This window comes from Osmerus eperlanus, chromosome 22 (genome assembly GCF_963692335.1).
Source record: "Osmerus eperlanus chromosome 22, fOsmEpe2.1, whole genome shotgun sequence".
In the NCBI taxonomy this organism is placed as follows: Eukaryota; Metazoa; Chordata; class Actinopteri; order Osmeriformes; family Osmeridae; genus Osmerus; species Osmerus eperlanus.
The window spans coordinates 12,771,909-12,794,408 of NC_085039.1; the positions used below are offsets into that span (position 1 = coordinate 12,771,909).

General features: G+C 53.4%; 2 protein-coding genes across 5 annotated transcripts in view; both read left to right on the forward strand.

The window, feature by feature from the left end:
• LOC134009038 (axin-1-like) overlaps positions 1-9,359 on the forward strand; it is a 14,982-nt gene extending 5,623 nt beyond the window's left edge. For 2 of the 3 annotated variants that reach the window (XM_062448704.1, XM_062448703.1), the window contains 12 exons: positions 768-1,432; positions 1,827-1,999; positions 2,439-2,594; positions 2,834-2,968; positions 3,614-3,713; positions 3,821-3,958; positions 4,992-5,340; positions 5,946-6,114; positions 6,215-6,382; positions 6,490-6,780; positions 6,944-7,093; positions 7,749-9,359. In XM_062448704.1, the coding sequence (XP_062304688.1) occupies positions 854-1,432; positions 1,827-1,999; positions 2,439-2,594; positions 2,834-2,968; positions 3,614-3,713; positions 3,821-3,958; positions 4,992-5,340; positions 5,946-6,114; positions 6,215-6,382; positions 6,490-6,780; positions 6,944-7,093; positions 7,749-7,875 (2,535 nt within the window). In that variant the 5' untranslated portion in view covers positions 768-853 and the 3' untranslated portion in view covers positions 7,876-9,359. The remainder of the gene's footprint in view (positions 1-767; positions 1,433-1,826; positions 2,000-2,438; positions 2,595-2,833; positions 2,969-3,613; positions 3,714-3,820; positions 3,959-4,991; positions 5,341-5,945; positions 6,115-6,214; positions 6,383-6,489; positions 6,781-6,943; positions 7,094-7,748) is intronic. The other variant, XM_062448705.1, reaches the window with a different exon arrangement.
• Positions 9,360-9,816: 457 nt separating this feature from the next.
• LOC134009023 (general transcription factor 3C polypeptide 1-like) overlaps positions 9,817-22,500 on the forward strand; it is an 18,949-nt gene continuing 6,265 nt past the window's right edge. The window contains exons 1-23 of one of the 2 annotated variants that reach the window (XM_062448659.1): positions 9,817-10,411; positions 10,604-10,810; positions 11,575-11,751; positions 12,024-12,167; positions 12,272-12,368; positions 14,353-14,476; positions 14,545-14,718; positions 14,986-15,101; positions 15,288-15,927; positions 16,106-16,308; positions 16,469-16,602; positions 16,728-16,881; positions 16,992-17,095; positions 17,274-17,440; positions 17,748-18,401; positions 19,249-19,394; positions 19,482-19,579; positions 19,670-19,766; positions 21,325-21,508; positions 21,628-21,760; positions 21,881-22,013; positions 22,145-22,226; positions 22,337-22,500. The exon at positions 22,337-22,500 is cut by the window's right edge and continues 16 nt beyond it. In XM_062448659.1, coding sequence (XP_062304643.1) covers positions 10,191-10,411; positions 10,604-10,810; positions 11,575-11,751; positions 12,024-12,167; positions 12,272-12,368; positions 14,353-14,476; positions 14,545-14,718; positions 14,986-15,101; positions 15,288-15,927; positions 16,106-16,308; positions 16,469-16,602; positions 16,728-16,881; positions 16,992-17,095; positions 17,274-17,440; positions 17,748-18,401; positions 19,249-19,394; positions 19,482-19,579; positions 19,670-19,766; positions 21,325-21,508; positions 21,628-21,760; positions 21,881-22,013; positions 22,145-22,226; positions 22,337-22,500 — 4,353 coding nt within the window. In that variant the 5' untranslated portion in view covers positions 9,817-10,190. The remainder of the gene's footprint in view (positions 10,412-10,603; positions 10,811-11,574; positions 11,752-12,023; positions 12,168-12,271; positions 12,369-14,352; positions 14,477-14,544; positions 14,719-14,985; positions 15,102-15,287; positions 15,928-16,105; positions 16,309-16,468; positions 16,603-16,727; positions 16,882-16,991; positions 17,096-17,273; positions 17,441-17,747; positions 18,402-19,248; positions 19,395-19,481; positions 19,580-19,669; positions 19,767-21,324; positions 21,509-21,627; positions 21,761-21,880; positions 22,014-22,144; positions 22,227-22,336) is intronic. The other variant, XM_062448660.1, reaches the window with a different exon arrangement.

Here is a 22,500-nt window from a genome sequence, read left to right on the forward strand (position 1 = left end):
CCCACCGTCTTCACCACAGCCAGCATGAATGGGACCCACATCAAAGTCGTTAGCCGAATAGTCGACCATCGTCTTTTACGTTGAAGTGCATTGTTTATTGCTGGCCAGCCAGCTAGCTTAGCTACTATCTAGTGACAACTTGTCTCGGCTTGGTTAGATGTACTGTTGGTGCTGTTGGTCGTTGTTTTGCTTTTGGATGGCTTTAGCCGGCTAGCTGTTAGCTCACGTGATGATGTACAGATCGTCAGGAGATCTAGCACCAAATGTTCTAGAAATGTCCACTTTTAGTCATAGAAGTCATTGTTACAGTAGTAAATACGATTCTAAATCACAGCTAGCAAGATGGCCATTGTCTCTTAAATTAACATGTTTCCAGATAGCTAGCTGGCTAACTGTTGTGTGTGGGATAGTTGAGTAGCTGGCTAGCTAAATTTCTTCAGTGAGTTGATAACCCTGGTTAGACACACTCATCCTGCTCAACTTGCCCTCCTCCCTTCCTCCTCTGTTTAGCTTTCTTCTCTCCTCACTGGTATATTTCAGCCTGCTATTCCCACTCTCCTCTGCTCTCTCTTCTCCTTCATCCCTCTTGTAGTCTTTCTTCATGGGATTCCTTTCAGGCTCAACTCCCAGTGTCATCCCTCTCTCCTCTCCTTAATCTGCTCCTCTCACCCCTCTCTCCTCTCCTTAGTCTGCTCCGCCTATCACCGCTCTCCTCTCCTCGCATTCCCCTCTCCTTAATTTCCTCCTCCTCTCCTCTCCTCCTTCAGGGAGAACGCCACTCAGGTTCGGTAGAAGAGGAGCACAACTGACCACGCCCCCAAGGGCCCGTCTGCGGCTAGCCAACCAATAAGACATGAGCGCCGTCAGAGACATGCCAGGGATTGGCTACCGGGGCAGCGTGCTGGAGGGCCACACCCCCTTCACCGAGGACGCCCCTAGGCCCCCGGTACCGGGAGAGGAGGGGGGGGGTGGGGGCTCCCTCACCCCCCCCAGCCACGGCCGCCCCCCCCTCCCCTCCTTCTACCACCCCCCCTCAAAGGCCGACCTCTACCGGGACCCCCCGTCCGCCACGCCCCGCCGCCCCGACCTGGACCTGGGCTACGAGCCCGAAGGCTCCGCCTCCCCCACGCCGCCCTACCTGAAGTGGGCGGAGTCTCTGCACTCGCTGCTGGACGACCAGGAGGGGATTCAGCTGTTCCGCAGCTTCCTGCGGCAGGAGGGCTGCGCCGACCTGCTGGACTTCTGGTTCGCCTGCAGTGGCTTCCGCAAGACGGCCAATCAGGAGAAGAGGCCCAAGCTGGCCAAGGCCATCTACAGGAAGTACGTGCAGGATGGGGGCGGGATTGTGGCGCGCCAGATCAAACCCGCCACCAAGAGCTTCATCAGGGACTGTGTGGTCCGCCTGGCACCCGACGCCTCCATGTTCGAGCAGGTAACCTTTCACCCTTGACCTTTCACCCCTGAGCCCTGATCCAGTTAGGGGTGTCTGTCTGTGAAAGAGATAGATCTGTGATCCTGGATCTCATCACGATGGATCTGGAACATGTTCTAGAACATTGATCAATCTGGAAATCTGAGCTGGATTCTAGAATGTATCACTGTTCTAGAATGTCCCTGTGTTTCAATGTTCTAGCCAAGAATCGAATCAATAATTGTGTGTCTCTCTGTGTGTGTGTCTCTGTGTGTGTGTGTCTCTCTGTGTGTCTATCTGTGTGTGTGTCTCTCCGTGTGTGTGTGTGTCTCTCCATGTGTGTGTGTCTCTCCGTGTGTGTCTGTGTCTCTGTGTGTGTGTGTCTCTGTGTGTGTGTGTGTCTCTGTGTGTCCAGGCCCAGACAGAGATCCAGACCACCATGGAGGAGAACACATACCCTCTGTTCCTCAAGTCAGACGTGTACCTGGAGTACACCAGGACGGGGGGCGAGAGCCCCAAGCCCCCCAGCGAGCAGAGCCCCCGGCCCCCCGGCTACCTGCCCACCCTCACCGAGGACGTGGAGTGGAGGTGGGTCCGTCACCCTCACCTGGGGCACCTCCGGGGAGAGGCGTGTTCTGTGAGGGGAGGGGGAGAGGCGTGTTCTGTGAGGGGGACAGGCGTGTTCTGTGAGGGGGACAGGCGTGTTCTGTGAGGGGGAGAGTCATGTTCTGTGAGGGGAGGGGGACAGGCGTGTTCTGTGAGGGGGAGAGGCGTGTTCTGTGAGGGGGAGAGGCGTGTTCTGTGAGGGGGAGAGGCGTGTTCTGTGAGGGGGAGAGGCGTGTTCTGTGAGGGGGAGAGGCGTGTTCTGTGAGGGGGAGAGGCGTGTTCTGTGAGGGGGAGAGGCGTGTTCTGTGAGGGGGAGAGGCGTGTTCTGTGAGGGGGAGAGGCGTGTTCTATTTCTATTTGATCAGTTCTGAGCTGTCAGACGTGGTTATCCTGAGGTGACTGTGTGTGTGTGTGTGTCCAGAAACGGACATGCAGGGGGGGAGGAGGAAGAGGAGGAGGAGGAAGAGGAGTCTGGGGACACTCCAGCCAATCGGCTGACTCACATGCTGCTGATGGAAACCGCCCCCCAGAGGACCTTGACCAATAAGAGGACGCATGAGACTGGATGGGTGGACAGGTGGGTGTAGCTATGTCTCTCTCTCTTTCTGTGTCTCGCTCTCTGTCTCTCTCTGTGTCTCTCTGTCTCTCTCTCTGTGTCTCTGTCTGTCTCTCTGTCTCTCTCTGTGTCTCTGTCTCTCTCTCTGTGTCTCTGTCTCTCTCTGTGTGTCTCTCTGTCTCTCTCTGTGTCTCTGTCTCTCTCTGTGTGTCTCTCTCCACCCTCCCTCTCTCAGTGTGTGTATCTACCCCCCCCCCCAGGTCCTGGAGGGAGCCGGTGAACCCCTACTATGTCAATATGGGGTACGCACACGCCCCGGCAACCAGCGCTAACGACAGCGAGCAGCAGAGCATGTCCAGCGACGCAGACACACTGTCCCTGACCGACAGCAGCCTGTAAGCACACACACACACACTGTCCCTGACCGACAGCAGCCTGTAAGCACACACACACACACTGTCCCTGACCTACAGCAGCCTGTAAGCACATACACACACACTGTCCCTGACCTACAGCAGCCTGTAAGCACAAACACACACACACTGTCCCTGACAGACAGCAGCCTGTAAGCACACACACACACACTGTCCCTGACCTACAGCAGCCTGTAAGCACATACACACACACACACACACTGTCCCTGACAGACAGCAGCCTGTAAGCACAAACACACACACACTGTCCCTGACAGACAGCAGCCTGTAAGCACAAACACACACACACTGTCCCTGACAGACAGCAGCCTGTAAGCACAAACACACACACACTGTCCCTGACAGACAGCAGCCTGTAAGCACAAACACACACACACTGTCCCTGACAGACAGCAGCCTGTAAGCACAAACACACACACACTGTCCCTGACAGACAGCAGCTTGTAAGCACAAACACACACACACTGTCCCTGACAGACAGCAGCTTGTAAGCACAAACACACACACACTGTCCCTGACAGACAGCAGCTTGTAAGAACACACACACTCTCCTTACAGCAGCCTGTAAGCATGTCTTGCTGAATGGTGTGTGTGTGTGTGTTGCAGGGATGGGATTCCACCATACCGGTATCATCGGAAGCATCATCGCAGAGAGATGCATGACAGTGTAAAAGCCAACGGGCGCGTTCCTCTACCTCACATACCAGTGAGTACACCGACTCACACACGCACCCACGCACACACAAACCTAACCCTATCATTCCTCATTATGATGGAGTGATTAATACTTTGTCTGGCACTGTGTGTGTGTAGCGCACGTACCGCATGCCAAAGGACGTCCAGGTAGAGCCAGAGAGGTTTGCTGCCGACCTGATCAGACGTCTGCAGACGGTGCTGAGAGAGAGGGAGGCCCAGGAGCGCCTGGAGGAGAGGCTGAGGAGGGTCCGTCTGGTGAGCAGGAGGGGGAGGGTGTGTGAGAGAGGGTGTGAGAGGGTGTGTGAGAGAGGGTGTGTGAGAGAGGGTCTGTGAGAGGGTGTGTGAGAGGGTGTGTGAGAGGGTGTGTGAGAGGGTGTGTGAGAAAGGGTCTGTGAGAGGGTGTGTGAGAGAGGGTGTGTGTGAGGGTGTGTGAGGGTGTGAGAGAGGGTGTGTGTGAGGGTGTGTGTGAGGGTGTGTGTGAGGGTGTGTGAGAGAGGGTGTGTGTGTGAGGGTGTGTGTGTGAGAGGGTGTGTGTGAGAGGGTGTGTGAGAGGGTGTGTGAGAGAGGGTGTGTGAGAGAGGGTGTGTGAGAGAGGGTGTGTGAGAGAGGGTGTGTGAGAGAGGGTGTGTGTGTGAGGGTGTGTGTGAGGGTGTGTGAGAGGGTGTGAGAGGGTGTGTGAGGGTGTGTGAGGGTGTGTGAGAGGGTGTGTGAGAGGGTGTGTGAGAGGGTGTGTGTGTGAGGGTGTGTGTGTGAGGGTGTGTGTGAGGGTGTGTGTGAGAGGGTGTGTGAGAGGGTGAGTGAGAGAGGGTCTGTGAGAGGGTGTGTGAGAGAGGGTCTGTGAGAGGGTGTGTGTGTGAGGGTGTGTGTGTGAGGGTGTGTGTGAGGGTGTGTGTGAGAGGGTGTGTGAGAGGGTGTGTGTGTGAGAGGGTGTGTGTGTGAGAGGGTGTGTGTGTGAGAGGGTGTGTGAGAGAGGGTGTGTGAGAGGGTGTGTGTGAGACGGTGTGTGTGAGGGTGTGTGAGAGGGTGTGAGAGAGGGTGTGCGTGAGGGTGTGCGAGAGGGTGTGAGAGAGGGTGTGAGAGAGGGTGTGAGAGAGGGTGTGCGAGAGGTTGTGCGTGAGGGTGTGAGAGAGGGTGTGTGCGAGAGGGTGTGTGTGTGTATCTGAAAGGACCTGTGTGTGGCCTTGTTTAAGAAGAAGATATGTTCTTGATCCCCACAAGGATGGGAAACTTAAGATGTTTTCAACCTTAGTTGATATTTCTTGTTTGCATGTGTTCCTGACTCCAACAGGAAGAGGAGGGTGACGACGCTGATGTTTCCATGGCAACCACGCTGACGAGCCACGGCAACAAGCCCCTCCTCCCCTCTTCCCTCCCGCCCCTCTATGGAGCCCGATACTCGGAGACGGGCGGTTACCATGACGACCACAAGGACAACCCGGAGGCAATCTTGGACGAGCACGTGCAGAGGGTCATGAGGACGCCCGGGGGGCAGTCGCCGGGGGCGACCACGGGACGCCCCTCCCCCAAGTCTCGCTCGCCCGACGGGGGTGTCGCAGGGTCGTACCCCCGGGGGGGGGTGGGGGGCAGGGGGCACAGGGCGGGGCAGAAGGGAGGAGACAATGCTGCTGTGGGAGCGGGTGAGACTCACACACACCATACACACACACACACCATACACACACACACACACACACACCATACACACACACTCACACACCATACACACACACTCACACACCATACACACACACACCATACACACACACTCACACGCCATACACACACACTCACACACCATACACACACCATACACACACACTCACACACCATACACACACACTCACACACCATACACACACACACCATACACACACACTCACACACCATACACACACACTCACACGCCATACACACACACTCACACACCATACACACACCATACACACACACTCACACACCATACACACACACTCACACACCATACACACACACACCATACACACACACTCACACACCATACACACTCACTCACACACCATACACACACACTCACACACACACTCACACACCATACACACACACTCACACACCATACACACACACTCACACACCATACACACACACTCACACACCATACACACCCTCTCTTGCGCTACATTTCTATATACATTTGAAGTTTTATTCACCTCAAATCTGAAAACAGAGATTCCAGTTTAACCCTTCTTCCTGTGTGTGTGTCCAGGTGTGTTTCACCACAAGCACAACTACCACCACCCTCCAGGGGGCGTGGCTAGATCCTCGGAGGAGGCGGGGCTTAGGGGCCAATTTGTCTGGAATGGCGACGCCCACCACTACGCAGGGAGGGGTCGTAACTATGCCGACGGCACCGTGGAGGGCATGCTGGGATACGGGTGAGAACTGAGTTGCTGTAGTAACAGGGACAGGGATAAGATGGGGGAGGTCTCCTTTAGTCTCTGAACGGTTGAGATCTGTGTGTGTGTGTGTGTGCAGCAGTAAGGGCAGCACGTTGTCGAAACGACCCTCCAAGAAGGTGGAGTCTGGTGAGGAGGGGCGAGGCCTGGATACTCAGAGCCCATTGGACGATCTGGAGAGGAACCAGAAGATCCTCCAATGGATGATGGAGGGGGAGGCATTAAGACACAAGAAGAACACACACGGGTGAGACACACCTACACACACACACTCACACACACACACACACACACACACACACACATACAAACCAGGGCTCTGTACCTCTCTATAATCCCCTCTCTCTCCTCTAGGAGCAGCAGTGCAGGCGGCTCCAGCAGGAAGGGCGACCCCACCTCCTCCTCCTCCCGCCCCGTCTCCGTGGAGCGTCCGGGAGCCGTGCACCCCTGGGTCAGCGCCCAGCTCCGGAACCCCGGGGTCGTGACCTCTCACCCCCACCCGGGGGTCATGCCCTCTCACCCCTTCATCCAGGACCCCACCATGCCCCCCAACCCCGCCCCCAACCCTCTCACCCAGCTGGAGGAGGCTCGCCGCAGGCTGGAGGAGGAGAGGAGGAGGAGCGCCCAGGGCCAGCAGAAACAGAGGTGTGTGTTAGTGTGTGTGTGTGTGTTAGAGAGCGCTGTGGGGGTGGTGTGTTGGAGAGAGCTAGGATGTGTGTGTATGAATGGGTTTGTGGGTGTGCATGGCCGGCAGTGGGTAAGTGTGTGTGTGTAAACAAATGTGTTCTGTTTTGGCTTCTCCCATCAGACACAAGTCTGCCAAGCGGCCGGCCAATGAGAATGTGACGGTGGCGTACTACTTCTGTGGGGAGCCAATCCCGTACCGGACCTCGGTCAGGGGGCGGGTCGTCACGCTGGGCCAGTTCAAAGAGCTGCTCACCAAGAAGGGAGGCTACAGGTGAGGGGTCGTCGCCACGGGAACGGGGGTGTGGTGTTGGTTGCTAGGAAGATGGAGAGAGGTGGTACTGAGTACTGTGAACATGTATAATACTGTTATTACTATGTTTAAAACAACATAATAATCAGGATACTGTTTATATACATAATGTAACAGTCAATACTATTACTGTCAAAATAAATTTGGGCTATTACTTATATGAAAATTATTTTGACAGTATTCATGTATATATTCATGTAATAGCCCAAAATTATATATATATATATAACTTAAATAAAATATAATCTATAAATATTGTATTGTATACATATTGTAGCCTTTTCCGATCATAACCTTGCTGTTTCTCTCCATCAATCCCTCCATCCTTCCCCCCTCTCCCTCCCTCCATCCTTCCCCACTCTCCCTCCATCCTTCCCCACTCTCCCTCCCTTCTTCCCCCCTCTCCCTCCCTCCCTCCTTCCCCCCTCTCCCTCCCTCCCTCCTTCCCCCCTCTACCTCCCTCCATCCTTCCCCCCTCTCCGTCCATCCTTCCCCCCTCTCCCTCCATCCTTCCCCCATCTCCCTCCATCCTTCCCCCCTCTCCCTCCATCCTTCCCCCCTCTCCGTCCATCCATCCTTCCCCCCTCTCCCTCCATCCTTCCCCACTCTCCTCTAGGTTCTACTTCAAGAGAGTGAGTGATGAGTTTGATTGCGGGGTGGTGTTCGAGGAGGTGAAGGAAGATGACGCCATCTTGCCCATCTACGAGGAGAAGATTGTGGGAAAGGTGGAGAAGGTTGACTGAACAGGAAACAGGAAGTGGAACCTCGGAAGCAAGAAGAAGAAGAAGAAGAGGAGGATGAGTCAGATAAAAGCTGAGAAGACGAGAGGAGAGAGACGTTTCTGTTGGGGAACTAAGGAGGGAGGGAGGAAGAGAGAGGGAGGGAGAGAAGTGAAAGATGTAGGTCATCTCCCTTCTGTCAGAGGAGAGAAGGGGAGGAGAGGGGAGGGGTGTAGGAAGGGAGAGAGGAAGAGAGGCCAGTGGTCAAATAAGGGAAGGAATTAGTGTTTTTTTTTTTAATGGAACCCAGCCCAATGCCTTGTTACTGAGACAACAGCGTTTGGTCTGGTGTCCTGTAGCGACGGGAACCAACCTCAAAAACTACAGACTTCTGATGCTACGCCAGGCATTCAGACTGAAGAACAGGTCATCCCCTAGCCAGTGTCCACCATGTTTGTAGTTTCTGGAGGGATGCGTGTGTACTCAGGTACTCTTCTGTAGTTCTGACTAACCAGAACCTGGGTGCTTAAGTCTCTTCAGGACGGACCTCCTCTCTTCCTCTCCCTCCCTCTCTCTCTATTCCCACTGTTCTAACATTAGAACCTTCCCAGTGGACCTGCTTGTTCCACAAGGTTCTAGAACACCTCCAATCTTCTTCCAGCCCTCAACTCTGCCTAGTCTGTGTCAGAGCGCACTCTCTCTCTCCATCCCTCTCTCTCTATCCCTCTCCTCCTCTCCCTCCCCTCTCTCTCCCTCTCCTCTCTGAGCCTGAATGCCTGACACAACCAAAGACCATGTAGACCTGTCTCCATAGTGACAAGTGTTTGTGTGTGTCAGTGCTGTTTGTAACTAACCAATGAATCATGAATCACCTGTCGTCCCCCCTCCCGTTATGACAGTTTAAAGACAGGAAGTGGTTTATTCCTGACAGGAAGTGGATGTTTCCATTCCTGACAAGCATGTTGGCTGCTGGGGACGTCGTCACCGTGACGACGGGCTATCGTGTTGTCTGTGTTGTTTCTAAGTGTCTAAACCTCCCCGGCCTTTCAAATCCACTATTTATGCCGCCCCCCTCCCCCATATTAGAACAATCTGGAACAGAGGAGGGGGGTTTGTTTTTAATAAGATTATTATTATTATTAATCGTATTACCGAACAAGTGTCAGTGATTATGACCACGTATCTGTTCAATTTAAAAGCAGTGCCTTTTACGTCCTAAGTTAAAAGCCTTCACATGTACTCACCTCCTCCCTTCACCTCACCCCCGTGGTCACAATGTTTTTATTGTTAACAAGCGGGGTCATCACGTTGTTGTTGTTGATCATGATTATCATCCGTGTCTGGATTCTTCCTCCTGTAAATATGTACATTCTCATATTTCATGTGTCCTCCAAACCTGCCCGGCAACAGTGCGCTGATTGGTGTTTATTTTGTAAGATGGCGCCGTGTGGGATGCAGGGCCACTTTTTAACAAGGTACTTGGATAATAAAGAACTGTTGGATAAATACCAAGCTGTGCGCGTGTGTGTAGCTACACCACCATGCTGTTTACAGAATATTACCGACATTTCATATGGGGGGGGGGGGGGATATACATATTATTATTTTTTTTTAGTATTCACGTTGATATGTTATAGCACAATACTTAAATATCAATTTCGTCTGGATGAATAAAATAGCCTACTTATCTGTTAACAGAAGTTTAATATGTTGTCGTGGAGTAGGTAGTCACCGCAACATAGCTGAGATCACAATCCCAGATTCAGGATTAGTTTGGTTTTTGTGAATAGGAGCAAATTAGTTCAACAAAAACTATTTAATTTAAAAAAAACGAGCGAGAGGGTGACCCGAGCGCGCCACCTCGTGTCTTCTCGAGGACGCTTCACAACCTGCACATGTGACGTACGCCGCAAGGTCAAAGTTGAAACCTTTGGTACGCACGTTCTGCTTTCCGGAGCAACTAGAGCGGGCGGAGTTCTCTCTTCCGACTTAAGTGTGAAGCTGAAGCAGGAAAACCGCACACAACAGCCTACCCTGGATTTCAAAACGAAGGTCGGTTCACAAACGTCAACAATCATGAACACATTCGGTAAGTTCGGTTGACTCGGAATACACGTTTCTCGGGGTTAATTTGACAATAATAAGTAAGTTTATACGATTACACGAATGAAAGATGAAGTGCACGTATGCACTGAGAGACTTGCCGGGACAAGACCGTTATTTTATACAAGTATGAGCAGCTATTCTTAATCTTAAACGGAATATTGTACGAGTAAAGCCAGCCAGCCAGCAAGCTAGCTAGCTACTACAGGGTTAGTAAACTATCTAGCAGGGCCACAATGGATGCGCTGGAAGTTCTCCTGGACGAGGTGGCTCTGGAGGGGCTGGACGGTATAACCCTCCCGTCTCTCTGGATTCGTCTGGAGTCGAGGAAGCCGCCGTTTGGCCTCAGTCTGGACACGTGCACCAAAGATTTCCTGTGGAAGTCTCTAGCTAGAAACGCCGACGTCAACTTCTACCAGATGCCGAAGGAGAGGGCAGATGTCGTCCTGTTAGACAGGTGATGGTTTTCCCAATCGGTGTCACTACACACATAATCTTAACACTACTGAACATTGACGATCTAACGCAGTAGCTGTCTACAAATTCCTCAACCGCAAATCGGTAGTTAGCTACTGTAACTAGCTATCCACAAATTATGTCGACACATGTTGGCAGTCTAGCTAGTTTGTTTTGGTCGCCCTTCCTGCAGGTTCGCTGACATCGACCCGAACACCGGGATTCAGGTGGCGCAGCAGTTCGACGGGAAATCGGACGTGTACCCGGTGCACGTGCTTGTGGACGACCCTACCGGGGTCCAGGGGTCCTGTTTATACTACCAGGATAGAAAAGACGTTACTGGAGATGTTAGGACGGCAGACCTCACTCCTAGAATCACCCTGGAGGAGGCGTTTGAGAAGTGCGAGCACACACACTCCTAACACACACCCCACACACTCCTAACACACACCCCACACACATTCACACACTCCTAACACACACCCCACACACACTCACACACTCCTAACACACACTCACACACACTCACACACTCCTAACACACACTCACACACTCCTAATACACACCCCACACACACTCACACACTCCTAACACACACCCCTCACACACTCCTAACACACCCCTCACACACTCACACACTCCTAACTCACACACTCCTAACACACCCCTCACACACACTCACACACTCCTAACACACACCCCACACACACTCACACACTCCTAACACACACCCCACACACACTCACACACTCCTAACACACACACTCACACACTCCTAACACACACCCCACACACACTCCTAACACACCCCTCACACACTCACACACTCCTAACACACACACTCACACACTCCTAACACACACCCCACACACACTCACACACTCCTAACACACACCCCACACACACTCACACACTCCTAACACACACCCCACACACACTCACACACTCCTAACACACACCCCACACACACTCACACACTCCTAACACACACCCCCCACACACTCACACACTCCTAACACACCCCACACACACTCCTAACACACACCCCCCACACACTCACACACTCCTAACACACACCCCACACACACTCCTAACACACTCCCCACACACACTCACACTCCTAACACACACTCCTCCTCACTCTTCTGTGTTGTGTTGTGTAGGTGGGCCAGGCGGCTGGTGGTGACAGCAGGTCAGCAGGTTAGGTTCAGGACTCTGATTGGTCCCCAGGGCGACCCGGAGCTGCAGCTGTCGGACCACTCCTACTGCATCCTGGAGAGGGTGGGGCGAGGGCGCTGGCAGGGGGAACTGCAGAGAGACCTGCACACCTGCTCCTTCAAGTACACACACACACACCTGCTCCTTCAAGTACACACACACACCTGCTCCTTCAAGTACACACACACACCTGCTCCTTCAAGTACACACACACACCTGCTCCTTCAAGTACACACACACACACCTGCTCCTTCAAGTACACACACACACACCTGCTCCTTCAAGTACACACACACACACCTGCTCCTTCAAGTACACACACACACACCTGCTCCTTCAAGTACACACACAAGACTGGTGAACGCTGTCTGACTGTGTGTTGTGATTGTCTCAGGACGGATGCAGGGAAGATGCACTACATGAGGAAGTCTCTGGTCCAGCACGGCCTGATCACCATGGAAACACATGTGACCCGCACGCCCAGCGGACAACAGCAGCAGTCCATCCTGCTGGGGCTCCCTCGCTTCCACGTGGACCGGTACACACACACACACACACACATATGGACACACACACGGATACACCTGAGCACATACACATGCTTGAATGCACACATGCATACTATCTATTTCCCCCCCCCAGGAGGAGTAAGTATGACATCCTGATGGAGGCCACCTCCAACGCTCTGCTGGACTCCCACGACCACACCTCCTCCCTCATCTCCCTCCGAGACCAGCTGGTGAGACTCCTCCCTCACCTCCTCCCTCACCTCCTCCCTCACCTCCTCCCTCACCTCCTCCCACACCTCCCACACCTCCTCCCTCACCTCCTCCCACACCTCCTCCCTCACCTCCTCCCACACCTCCTCCCACACCTCCTCCCTCACCTCCTCCCACACCTCCCACACCTCCTCCCACACCTCCTCCCACACCTCCTCCCACACCTCCCACACCTCCTCCCACACCTCCCTCACCTCCTCCCACACCTCCTCCCTCACCTCCTCCCACACCTCCTCCCACACCTCCTCCCACACCTCCCTCACCTCCTCCCACACCTCCTCCCTCACCTCCTCCCACACCTCCTCCCACACCTCCTCCCACACCTCCCTCACCTCCTCCCACACCTCCTCCCTCACCTCCTCCCACACCTCCTCCCACACCTCCTCCCACACCTCCTCCCTCACCTCCTCCCACACCTCCTCCCACACCTCCTCCCACACCTCCTCCCACACCTCCTCCCACACCTCCTCCCTCACCTCCTCCCTCATCTCCCTCCGAGACCAGCTGGTGAGACTCCTCCCTCACCTCCTCCCACACCTCCTCCCTCACCTCCTCCCACACCTCCTCCCTCACCTCCTCCCTCACCTCCTCCCACACCTCCTCCCTAACCTCCTCCCACACCTCCTCCCACACCTCCTCCCTCATCTCCCTCCGAGACCAGCTGGTGAGACTCCTCCCTCACCTCCTCCCACACCTCCTCCCTCACCTCCTCCCACACCTCCTCCCACACCTCCTCCCTCACCTCCTCCCTCACCTCCTCCCTCACCTCCTCCCACACCTCCCTCACCTCCTCCCTCACCTCCTCCCACACCTCCCTCACCTCCTCCCACACCTCCTCCCTCACCTCCTCCCTCACCTCCTCCCACACCTCCTCCCACACCTCCTCCCTCACCTCCTCCCACACCTCCTCCCTCACCTCCTCCCACACCTCCTCCCTCATCTCCCTCCGAGACCAGCTGGTGAGACTCCTCCCTCACCTCCTCCCACACCTCCTCCCTCACCTCCTCCCTCACCTCCTCCCACACCTCCTCCCACACCTCCTCCCTCACCTCCTCCCACACCTCCTCCCTCACCTCCTCCCACACCTCCTCCCTCATCTCCTCCCACACCTCCTCCCTCACTTCCTCCCACACTTCCTCCCTCACCTCCTCCCTCACCTCCTCCCACACCTCCTCCTTCATCTCCCTCCGAGACCAGCTGGTGAGACTCCTCCCTCACCTCCTCCCACACCTCCTCCCTCACCTCCTCCCACACCTCCTCCCTCATCTCCCTCCGAGACCAGCTGGTGAGACTCCTCCCTCACCTCCTCCCACACCTCCTCCCACACCTCCTCCCACACCTCCTCCCACACCTCCTCCCTCACCTCCTCCCACACCTCCTCCCACACCTCCCTCACCTCCTCCCTCACCTCCTCCCACACCTCCTCCCACACCTCCCTCACCTCCTCCCACACCTCCTCCCACACCTCCCTCCGAGACCAGCTGGTGAGACTCCTCCCTCACATGATGTGTGTGTGTGTGTGTGTGTGTGTGTGTGTGTGTGTGTATACTACTGTGTTTGTGTTTATATTAGGGCTGTGAAGCGATTAAAATACTTTATCGAATCGACCCCGGACCAATCGAATTTAATCGTCATATTACCGGAGCGAACGCTGTTGTTGCTAGCTGTGTGCTTTGCTGGCATGTGATATTTTAGGCTGGAAGTACTCTGGTGAAAACTAAACTCAGACTGACAATCAGTACATACAGCCTTGGTCTTGTCAACCGAGCCGTCCGGCAACTTTTTGAAATGGAACTTCCCATCTAAAAGCCCTCTCTCCATCATTATATAATTGTGTATAATTGTGTGTGTGTATACTGCTTTGTTTGTGTTTAGATATAATTGTGTGTGTGTGTATACTGCTGTGTTAGTTAGGGTTAATTGTGTGTGTGTGTGTGTGTGCAGCGTGTGAATGACAGGACCTTCAAGCGTGTGTCCCAGTACATGATGGCCTCCAAGCTGGTGCAGCTGGTCAAAGTTCCCCTGCAGGAGATCAACCCCTCCGCTGGGCCCTGTCTCACCACCAGAGGTACACGCTACTACTGTCTGTCTGTGGGTGTATAGTGTGTGTGTTGTATATAATGTGTGTGTGTTCAGGTTCCCGGTCGCTGGTGCGAGGTCTGAAGCTGCTGAAACCCTACGTGAGGAAGGAGGTCCTCATTGAGGAGGATGATGATGACGATGATGAAGATGGAACAGGAAACAGGAAGAGTCTCCCCTCCGAGGGGCGGGTCATGGAGTGTGACCTCATCTCACAGGCCTATGGGATTGGTGCGTTTGAGTTTGCTCTCCTCTCATTAGTTGGTCAGACATGAGTGGGTTGATGAAGATGCCCACTCATTTTCTCTCTGTGCCTGTGTGTTTCTATCTTGTCCTGTGATTGGTTGTATAAACATGTCTGTCCTGTGATTGGTTGTATAAACACGTCTGTCCTGTGATTGGTTGTATAAACACGTCTGTCCTGTGATTTATTGTATAAACATGTCTGTTCTGTGATTGGTGCGTCCTTTGTGTCTGTTATGTGATTGGCTGCTGCAGTGCTGTCCAGCGGGACCAAAGGGCTTTCCCAGAGTGCCTTGCGTTCCAGGATGTGTGTGGGTCAGCTGGAGTCTCGCATGATCTGCCGTCTGCTGCAGAGGAACAACGTCATCAAGGTGTGTGTACTCGTGTGTGTTTATATATATCTGTATATAAATGTAAATATGTGTGTGTGTATGTATATGTGTGTGTATATGTATGTGTCTGTGTATATATATGTGTGTATAAATGTGTGTGTGTATGTATACATACATACATATACATATGTGTTTGTGTACATATGTGTGTGTGTGTGTGTCCAGGGCTTCATGGAGGATGAGGGTCGTCAACGCACCACCAAGTTCATCAGTCACCGCTACGTCAGCCAATCACACCTCCTGCAGCAGTTCACCCAGGAGGAGGAGCGCAACGAGAAGCTGCTCTCCTCTGGGGGGTCCAAACCTGCCTCTGGGAAGAAAGGGGCCCCCAAACCTGCCTCTGGGGAGGGCAGGCCCCCCAAACCTGCCTCTGGGGAGGGCAGGCCCCCCAAACCTGCCTCTGGGGAGGGCAGGCCCCCCAAACCTGCCTCTGGGGAGGGCAGGCCCCCCAAACCTGCCTCTGGGGAGGGCAGGCCCCCCAAACCTGCCTCTGAACAACAAGGGCCCCCCAAAAGTCCGTCTTTGGAGGGTGTGGCCCCCAAACCTGCCTCTGGGGATGGAGGGGCCACACGCCCCCGGACAAGGGGGACATCCAAAACAACGCCCTCAAGAGAGGCCTCACCCACAACCCCCCAGGCTGGAGATACACCAATCAGCTGTGAGGAGGAGGGGCGAGATGGAGAGGGTGGTGGGAAGGAGGGAGCAGGAGAGAAGAAGAAGAGGGGGATTTGGAGAGAAGGGCTTCCTTCTCTCCTGAAGCAGACCACCCTGAACTTCCCTGTCTCTCACTTCTCTCCTGTTAAGAGTGAGGATGGACACTGCATACTAAATACTACACACTAAATATAACAAACTACCTACTACGTTCTACATACTAGATACTAGAGACTAAATCTCCCACACTACTGATACTACCGATGTGTGTTGGAGACCTGAGAGAGAAGTTATTATTTACCAGATTTCCTGCTTCATCTGTCTATCAGGTAAGGCCCCACCCCCCTCCACAGCCTCAGACAGAAAGGTTCCAGAGGCGGAGTCACTGCCCAGTGCTGGAGAGGAGGGGGAGGGGCCTGCACCTCCCAGTCTGTCATTGGACGAGATGGTGGGTGGGACCATGGAAACCGACCAACCACAACACAGCATCACTTTCATGGAGGACGACCCCAGACTGAAGGTGTCTGAAGGTGTAAGTCGTCATAGCGATGCAGTCGCACATCCTCCACATCCTCCCCACACACACTCACCCAAACATGAGGCAGGATTCAACAGACTTCTAACTGTCCTCTCCCTCTCTGTTACATCATTGGCTCCCTCCTTCCTCCCCCTGGTCTCTGATTGGTCCCCAGCCCCCCAGTGCTGGTCTGTGGGGGCGGTCGGGCAGGCGTGTGCAGCGCCACCACCAGACCTACCGCCTCCTGAGGAGGAAAAACATGATCATCGAGTGCGTCCGCAGCCTGCGCGTGGTCGAGGGGCTCTTCACGTGAGCACTTCCTGCTTCCTTGTACCAAAGACTCATGGGATTTGTAGTTTAAAATGGGAACGTTGGCAGGGTGACCTCCAGTGCAGGATAACATTTTTCCCTTTCCTCTGTCCCCCCCCTCCCAGGCTGCAGAAGATGATCCGAGAGGCGGAAGTGCTGGAGGGGGTCAAGACCAGGTGCTGTAGGAAGACAATCGTCCGTCTGATCCACTCTCTGAGCAGGGAGGGCATGCTGAAGATGTTCACCACCACCATCATCCAGGATGGCCTCAGCAAGAAGGTACACACACACACACACAGGGACACACACACACACACACACACACACAGGGACACACACACACAGGTAAATTGACAAGCATGCATTCAAGCCTCATTTCCTCTCCTCAGGTGGACTTGATAGTCCATCCCTCCATCTCTCAGACTGACCCCATAGTGAAGAGCGCCATAGAGCAGGTCCGCTTCCGCCTGTCCAGCTCCTACACAGCTGCCCGGTAGGAGGGGGGAAGGAGGAAGGGAGGGAGGGGAGGAGGAGGGGGGGGAGGAGAAGGAGAGGGTGGAGGAGAAAAGACAGGATGGATATAAAGGAGTTTGTGTTCTGAATGATTGTTCTCTTGATTTTCCTATTATTTTTTCCCTCCCTCCCTCCCTCCCTCCCTCCCTCCCTCTCAGGGCTCAGGCAGAGGAGGGAGGGAAGGAGGGGGGGAGGGGGAAGGAGCGAGGGAGCGAGGAGGAGGAGGGAGGGAAGGAGCAAGGGAGAGAGAAGGTAAACAAAGGAAAGAGAACAAAGAAGTTCCAGAAGAGTAGGGAGGAGATGGACAAGTACAAACCCACTACCGGTACGTACACGTGTGTGTGTGTGTGTGTGTTGGGGAGTTAAAAGCCACCTACTTATGGGTAGTTAAGAATACTCGGGTTAATCGTCAATACCATCACAAACTACTGATCTCTTTCTCTCTCCCCCCTCCTCCTCCCTCCCTCTCCTCTCTCTCCCCCCCCTCCTCCCTCCCCCCTCCTCCCCCCCACCTCTCCTCTCCCCCCCACCTCTCCTCCCCACCTCTCCTCCTCCCCCCCCTCCTCCTCCTCCCTCTCCTCTCTCTGCCCCCCTCCCTCCTCCTCCCCCCCCCCCTCCTCCCTCCCCCCTAGTTAAGGGGCTCAGCAGGTGTCTGGGGTACCAGCCGAAGATGCATCGTCTGCGTCTGGTCCACACCTTCCTGTGGTACGTCATTTACGGACACCCCCTCCGCTACGCACCAGCCAGTCCCCTCGCTGGCCCCGCCCACGCACCAGCCAGTCCCCTCGCTAGCCCCGCCCACGCACCAGCCAGTCCCCTCGCTGGCCCCGCCCACGCACCAGACAGTCCCCTCGCTGGCCCCGCCCACGCACCAGCCAGTCCCCTCGCTGGCCCCGCCCACGCACCAGACAGTCCCCTCGCTGGCCCCGCCCACGCACCAGCCAGTCCCCTCGCTGGCCCCGCCCACGCACCAGCCAGTCCCCTCGCTGGCCCCGCCCACGCACCAGCCAGTCCCCTCGCTGGCCCCGCCCACGCACCAGACAGTCCCCTCGCTGGCCCTGCCAACTTCCCAGAGAGTCTCCTTGCTGGCCCCGCCCACGCACCAGCCAGTCCCCTTGCTGGCCCTGCCCACTTGCCAGACAGTTCCCTCGCTGGTCCCGCCTACGCCCAGCCGGTCACGGAGCCCGCCCCCACCTGCCAGCAGGAAGTGAGGTCGCTTGTGGAGAAGGAAGGGGCAGAGTTTCTGGACTCGTCGGAGCTCGGACACTTTGACCCCCATGTGAAAGGTGAGAGGTCACGCTGAGGCCGCCGTGACAACAACATAATGAGGGCGGGGAGAAAATATTATATTTGTGTTTCTTTTATTTTGTGTACTGTGTATATAGTGTGTGTGTTCTGTGTGTATTTAATGTGTGTCTGTATATAATGTGTATAGTGAGAGTATATAATGTGTTTGCGTGTGTATATAATGTGTGTGTGCGTGTGTATATCATGTGTGTGTATAGTGAGAGTATATTGTGTGTGTGTGTGTGGGTGTATAGTGAGAGTATATAATGTGTGTATAGTGAGAGTATATAGTGTGTGTGTGTGTGTGTATATAATGTGTGTGTGTGTATAGTGAGAGTATATAATGTGTGTGTGTGTATAGTGAGAGTATATAATGTGTGTGTGTGTATAGTGAGAGTATATAATGTGTGTGTGTGTATAGTGAGAGTATATAATGTGTGTGTGTGTGTGTGTATAGTGAGAGTATATAATGTGTGTGTGTGTGTGTGTGTATAGTGAGAGTATATAATGTGTGTGTGTGTGTATATAATGTGTGTGTGTGTGTATAGTGAGAGTATATAATGTGTGTGTGTGTGTGTGTGTGTGTATATAATGTGTGTGTGCGTGTATAGTGAGAGTATATAGTGTGTGTGTGTATAGTGAGAGTATATAATGTGTGTGTATAGTGAGAGTATATAATGTGTGTGTGTGTGTGTGTGTATATAATGTGTGTGTGTGTATAGTGAGAGTATATAATGTGTGTGTGTGTGTGTATAGTGAGAGTATATAATGTGTGTGTGTGTATATAATGTGTGTGTGTGTGTATAGTGAGAGTATATAATGTGAGTGTGTACTATGTGTCCCCAGTGTATAGTGAGGAGCTGACCTGGAGGAGGTTCGTCCCTCCCTCTCCGCTCCATCAGGAGTTTGGTCCAGGCTGGGCCCTGTCCTCCGACACCCTGCTCTGCCTGCCTCTCTCCATCTTCACCCAGATCATCCAGATCAACTTCACGGTACACACACACACATGCATACATACATGCATACATTCATAATTGTGTATGGGTGTATTATGTATGTGTGTGTGTGTGTGTCTCCAGATAGAAGGCTTGGACGCGTACCTGAGCGACCCAGAGAAGCAGCACTACCTCATCAGGTTCCTGCCCTCCAGGATTCAGAGACAGCTGCTGTTCAAGCGGTACACACACACACACACACGTACACACACACGTACACACACACATCTCAGTCCTTGTCTCAGCCAGTGAGGTGTCTGTGTGTGTTACAGGAAGTACATCTTCAGCTTCCACGAGAGTATGCAGAGGCTGGTCTTCATGGGCTTGCTTCAGTTCAGCCCCACAGAGAAGTTCCAGGACAAGGACCAGGTACACCTACATCTTCCTGTCTGCTCTATACACCTACATCTACCTGTGCTCTATACACCTACCTGTCTGCTCTATACACCTACATCTACCTGTCTGCTCTATACACCTACCTGTCTGCTCTATACACCTACATCTACCTGTCTGCTCTACACCTACCTGTCTGCTCTATACACCTACATCTACCTGTCTGCTCTATACACCTACCTGTCTGCTCTATACACCTACATCTACCTGTCTGCTCTATACACCTACCTGTCTGCTCTATACACCTACCTGTCTGCTCTATACACCTACACCTACCTGTCTGCTCTATACACCTACCTGTCTGCTCTATACACCTACCCTATACACCTACACCTACCTGTCTGCTCTATAAACCTACCTGTCTGCTCTATACACCTACCTGTCTGCTCTATACACCTACCTGTCTGCTCTATACACCTACCTGTCTGCTCTATACACCTACCTGTCTGCTCTATACACCTACACCTACCTGTCTGCTCTATAAACCTACCTGTCTGCTCTATACACCTACCTGTCTGCTCTATACACCTACCTGTCTGCTCTATACACCTACCTGTCTGCTCTATACACCTACCTGTCTGCTCTATACACCTACCTGTCTGCTCTATACACCTACCTGTCTGCTCTATACACCTACCTGTCTGCTCTATACACCTACCTGTCTGCTCTATACACCTACCTGTCTGCTGGGAGTCAGGTGGCTGAGCGGTTAGGGAATCGGGCTAGTAATCTGAAGGTTGCCAGTTCGATTTCCGGCTGTGTCAAATGATGTTGTGTCCTTGGGCAAGGCACTTCACCCTACTTGCCTCGGGGGGAATGTCCCTGTACTTACTGTAAGTCGCTCTGGATAAGAGCGTCTGTTAAATGACTAAATGTAAATATACACCTACCCGTCTGCTCTATACACCTACCTGTCTGCTCTATACACCTACCTGTCTGCTCTATAAACCTGCATCTACCTGTCTGGTCTATACACCTACCTGTCTGGTCTATACACCTACCCGTCTGCTCTATACACCTACCCGTCTGCTCTATACACCTACCTGTCTGCTCTATACAGCTACATCTACCTGTCTGCTCTATACATCTACCTGTCTGCTCTATACACCTACCTGTCTGCTCTATACATCTACCTGTCTGCTCTATACACCTACCTGTCTGCTCTATACACCTACATCTACCTGTCTGCTCTATACACCTACATCTACCTGTCTGCTCTATACACCTACCTGTCTGCTCTATACACCTACATCTACCTGTCTGCTCTATACACCTACCTGTCTGCTCTATACACCTACATCTACCTGTCTGCTCTATACACCTACACCTACCTGTCTGCTCTATACACCTACATCTACCTGTCTGCTCTATACAGCTACATCTACCTGTCTGCTCTATACATCTACCTGTCTGGTCTATACACCTACCTGTCTGCTCTATAAACCTGCATCTACCTGTCTGCTCTATAAACCTGCATCTACCTGTCTGCTCTATACACCTACAGGACTGTTCTTGTACCTCTGCTCTCCTCCAGGTGTTTCTGTATCTGAAGCGTAACGCTGTCATCGTTGACACCACCTCCTGCGAGCCTCACTATTCGCTGGCCAGCCCGCTGCCAGGGCGACCGTTTGAGAGGCGGAGCTACTGCTTCCTCACGGCCGACGATGTTGACAACTACTGGTTTGACTTGCTGTGTGTCTGCCTCAACACTCCGCTAGGTACAGACACACACACACACACACACACAGGTACCCAGGGGTCTGTTGTCTCCTCCTCCAGGTGTGGTTGTGTGTGTTCACCTCCGGTGTGTGTGTGTGTGTGTGTGTGTTTATTTCAGGTGTCATCCGACCCAAAAAATCCATGAGCTGTCAGGAGGAAGAGCAATCAGTTACCACGGAGACCACAGAACCCTCTGAGGTTCCATGGACACCAAAACGCAACGAGTACCAGAGACTGTTATACACACTCAGGTACACACACACACCTGTTATACACATACACACACACACACCTGCTGTATACACGCACAAGTGGCCTGGACTCTCTAAGTTTGTGTGTGTGTATACGTGTGTGTGTGTGTGTGAGAGCAGGGGCAGCAGGGAGGTGTGTGATGAGGCCGTGGTGCCTGGGGACGGCCGGGGGGCTGGGGGGCTCGACTCTGACTTCTACAGCCACCTGAAACGCAACTGGATCTGGACCAGCCAGCTGCTGGACAGGAAGAGGGTACACACACACACCACACACACCACACACACACACCACACACACACACCACACCACACACACACACACACACAAAATGTATTACAGAATGTGTTCTTCAGTTTTTGCTCACTTAACGGTGTGTGTGATAGAACAATGCCTGTGAGGTCAGCAGCACCATCAGATTGAAGAGTCTCCTCAACAAACAGTCTTTCAGCTGGGCTGCCAGGGCTGGTGAGTTACTGTGTGTGTGTGGTGAGTTACTGTGTGTGTGTGGCTGTGTATTTATGTGGGTGTATTTGTCTATATATTAATGCCTGTGTGTGTGTGTGTGTGTGTTCCAGGTTCGACCTTCCCAGGCTCTCTGACCAATAAGCAGAGCTTGATATCCCTATTGGAGGAGAAGGTGACAGTTGCCACGGAGCCAGCCAGTAGGAATCAGCAGGTGAGAGGCGGAAAGAAGAGGGAGCGGAAACGACCAATCAGGAAGCAGGTGGCCAAGGTCCCG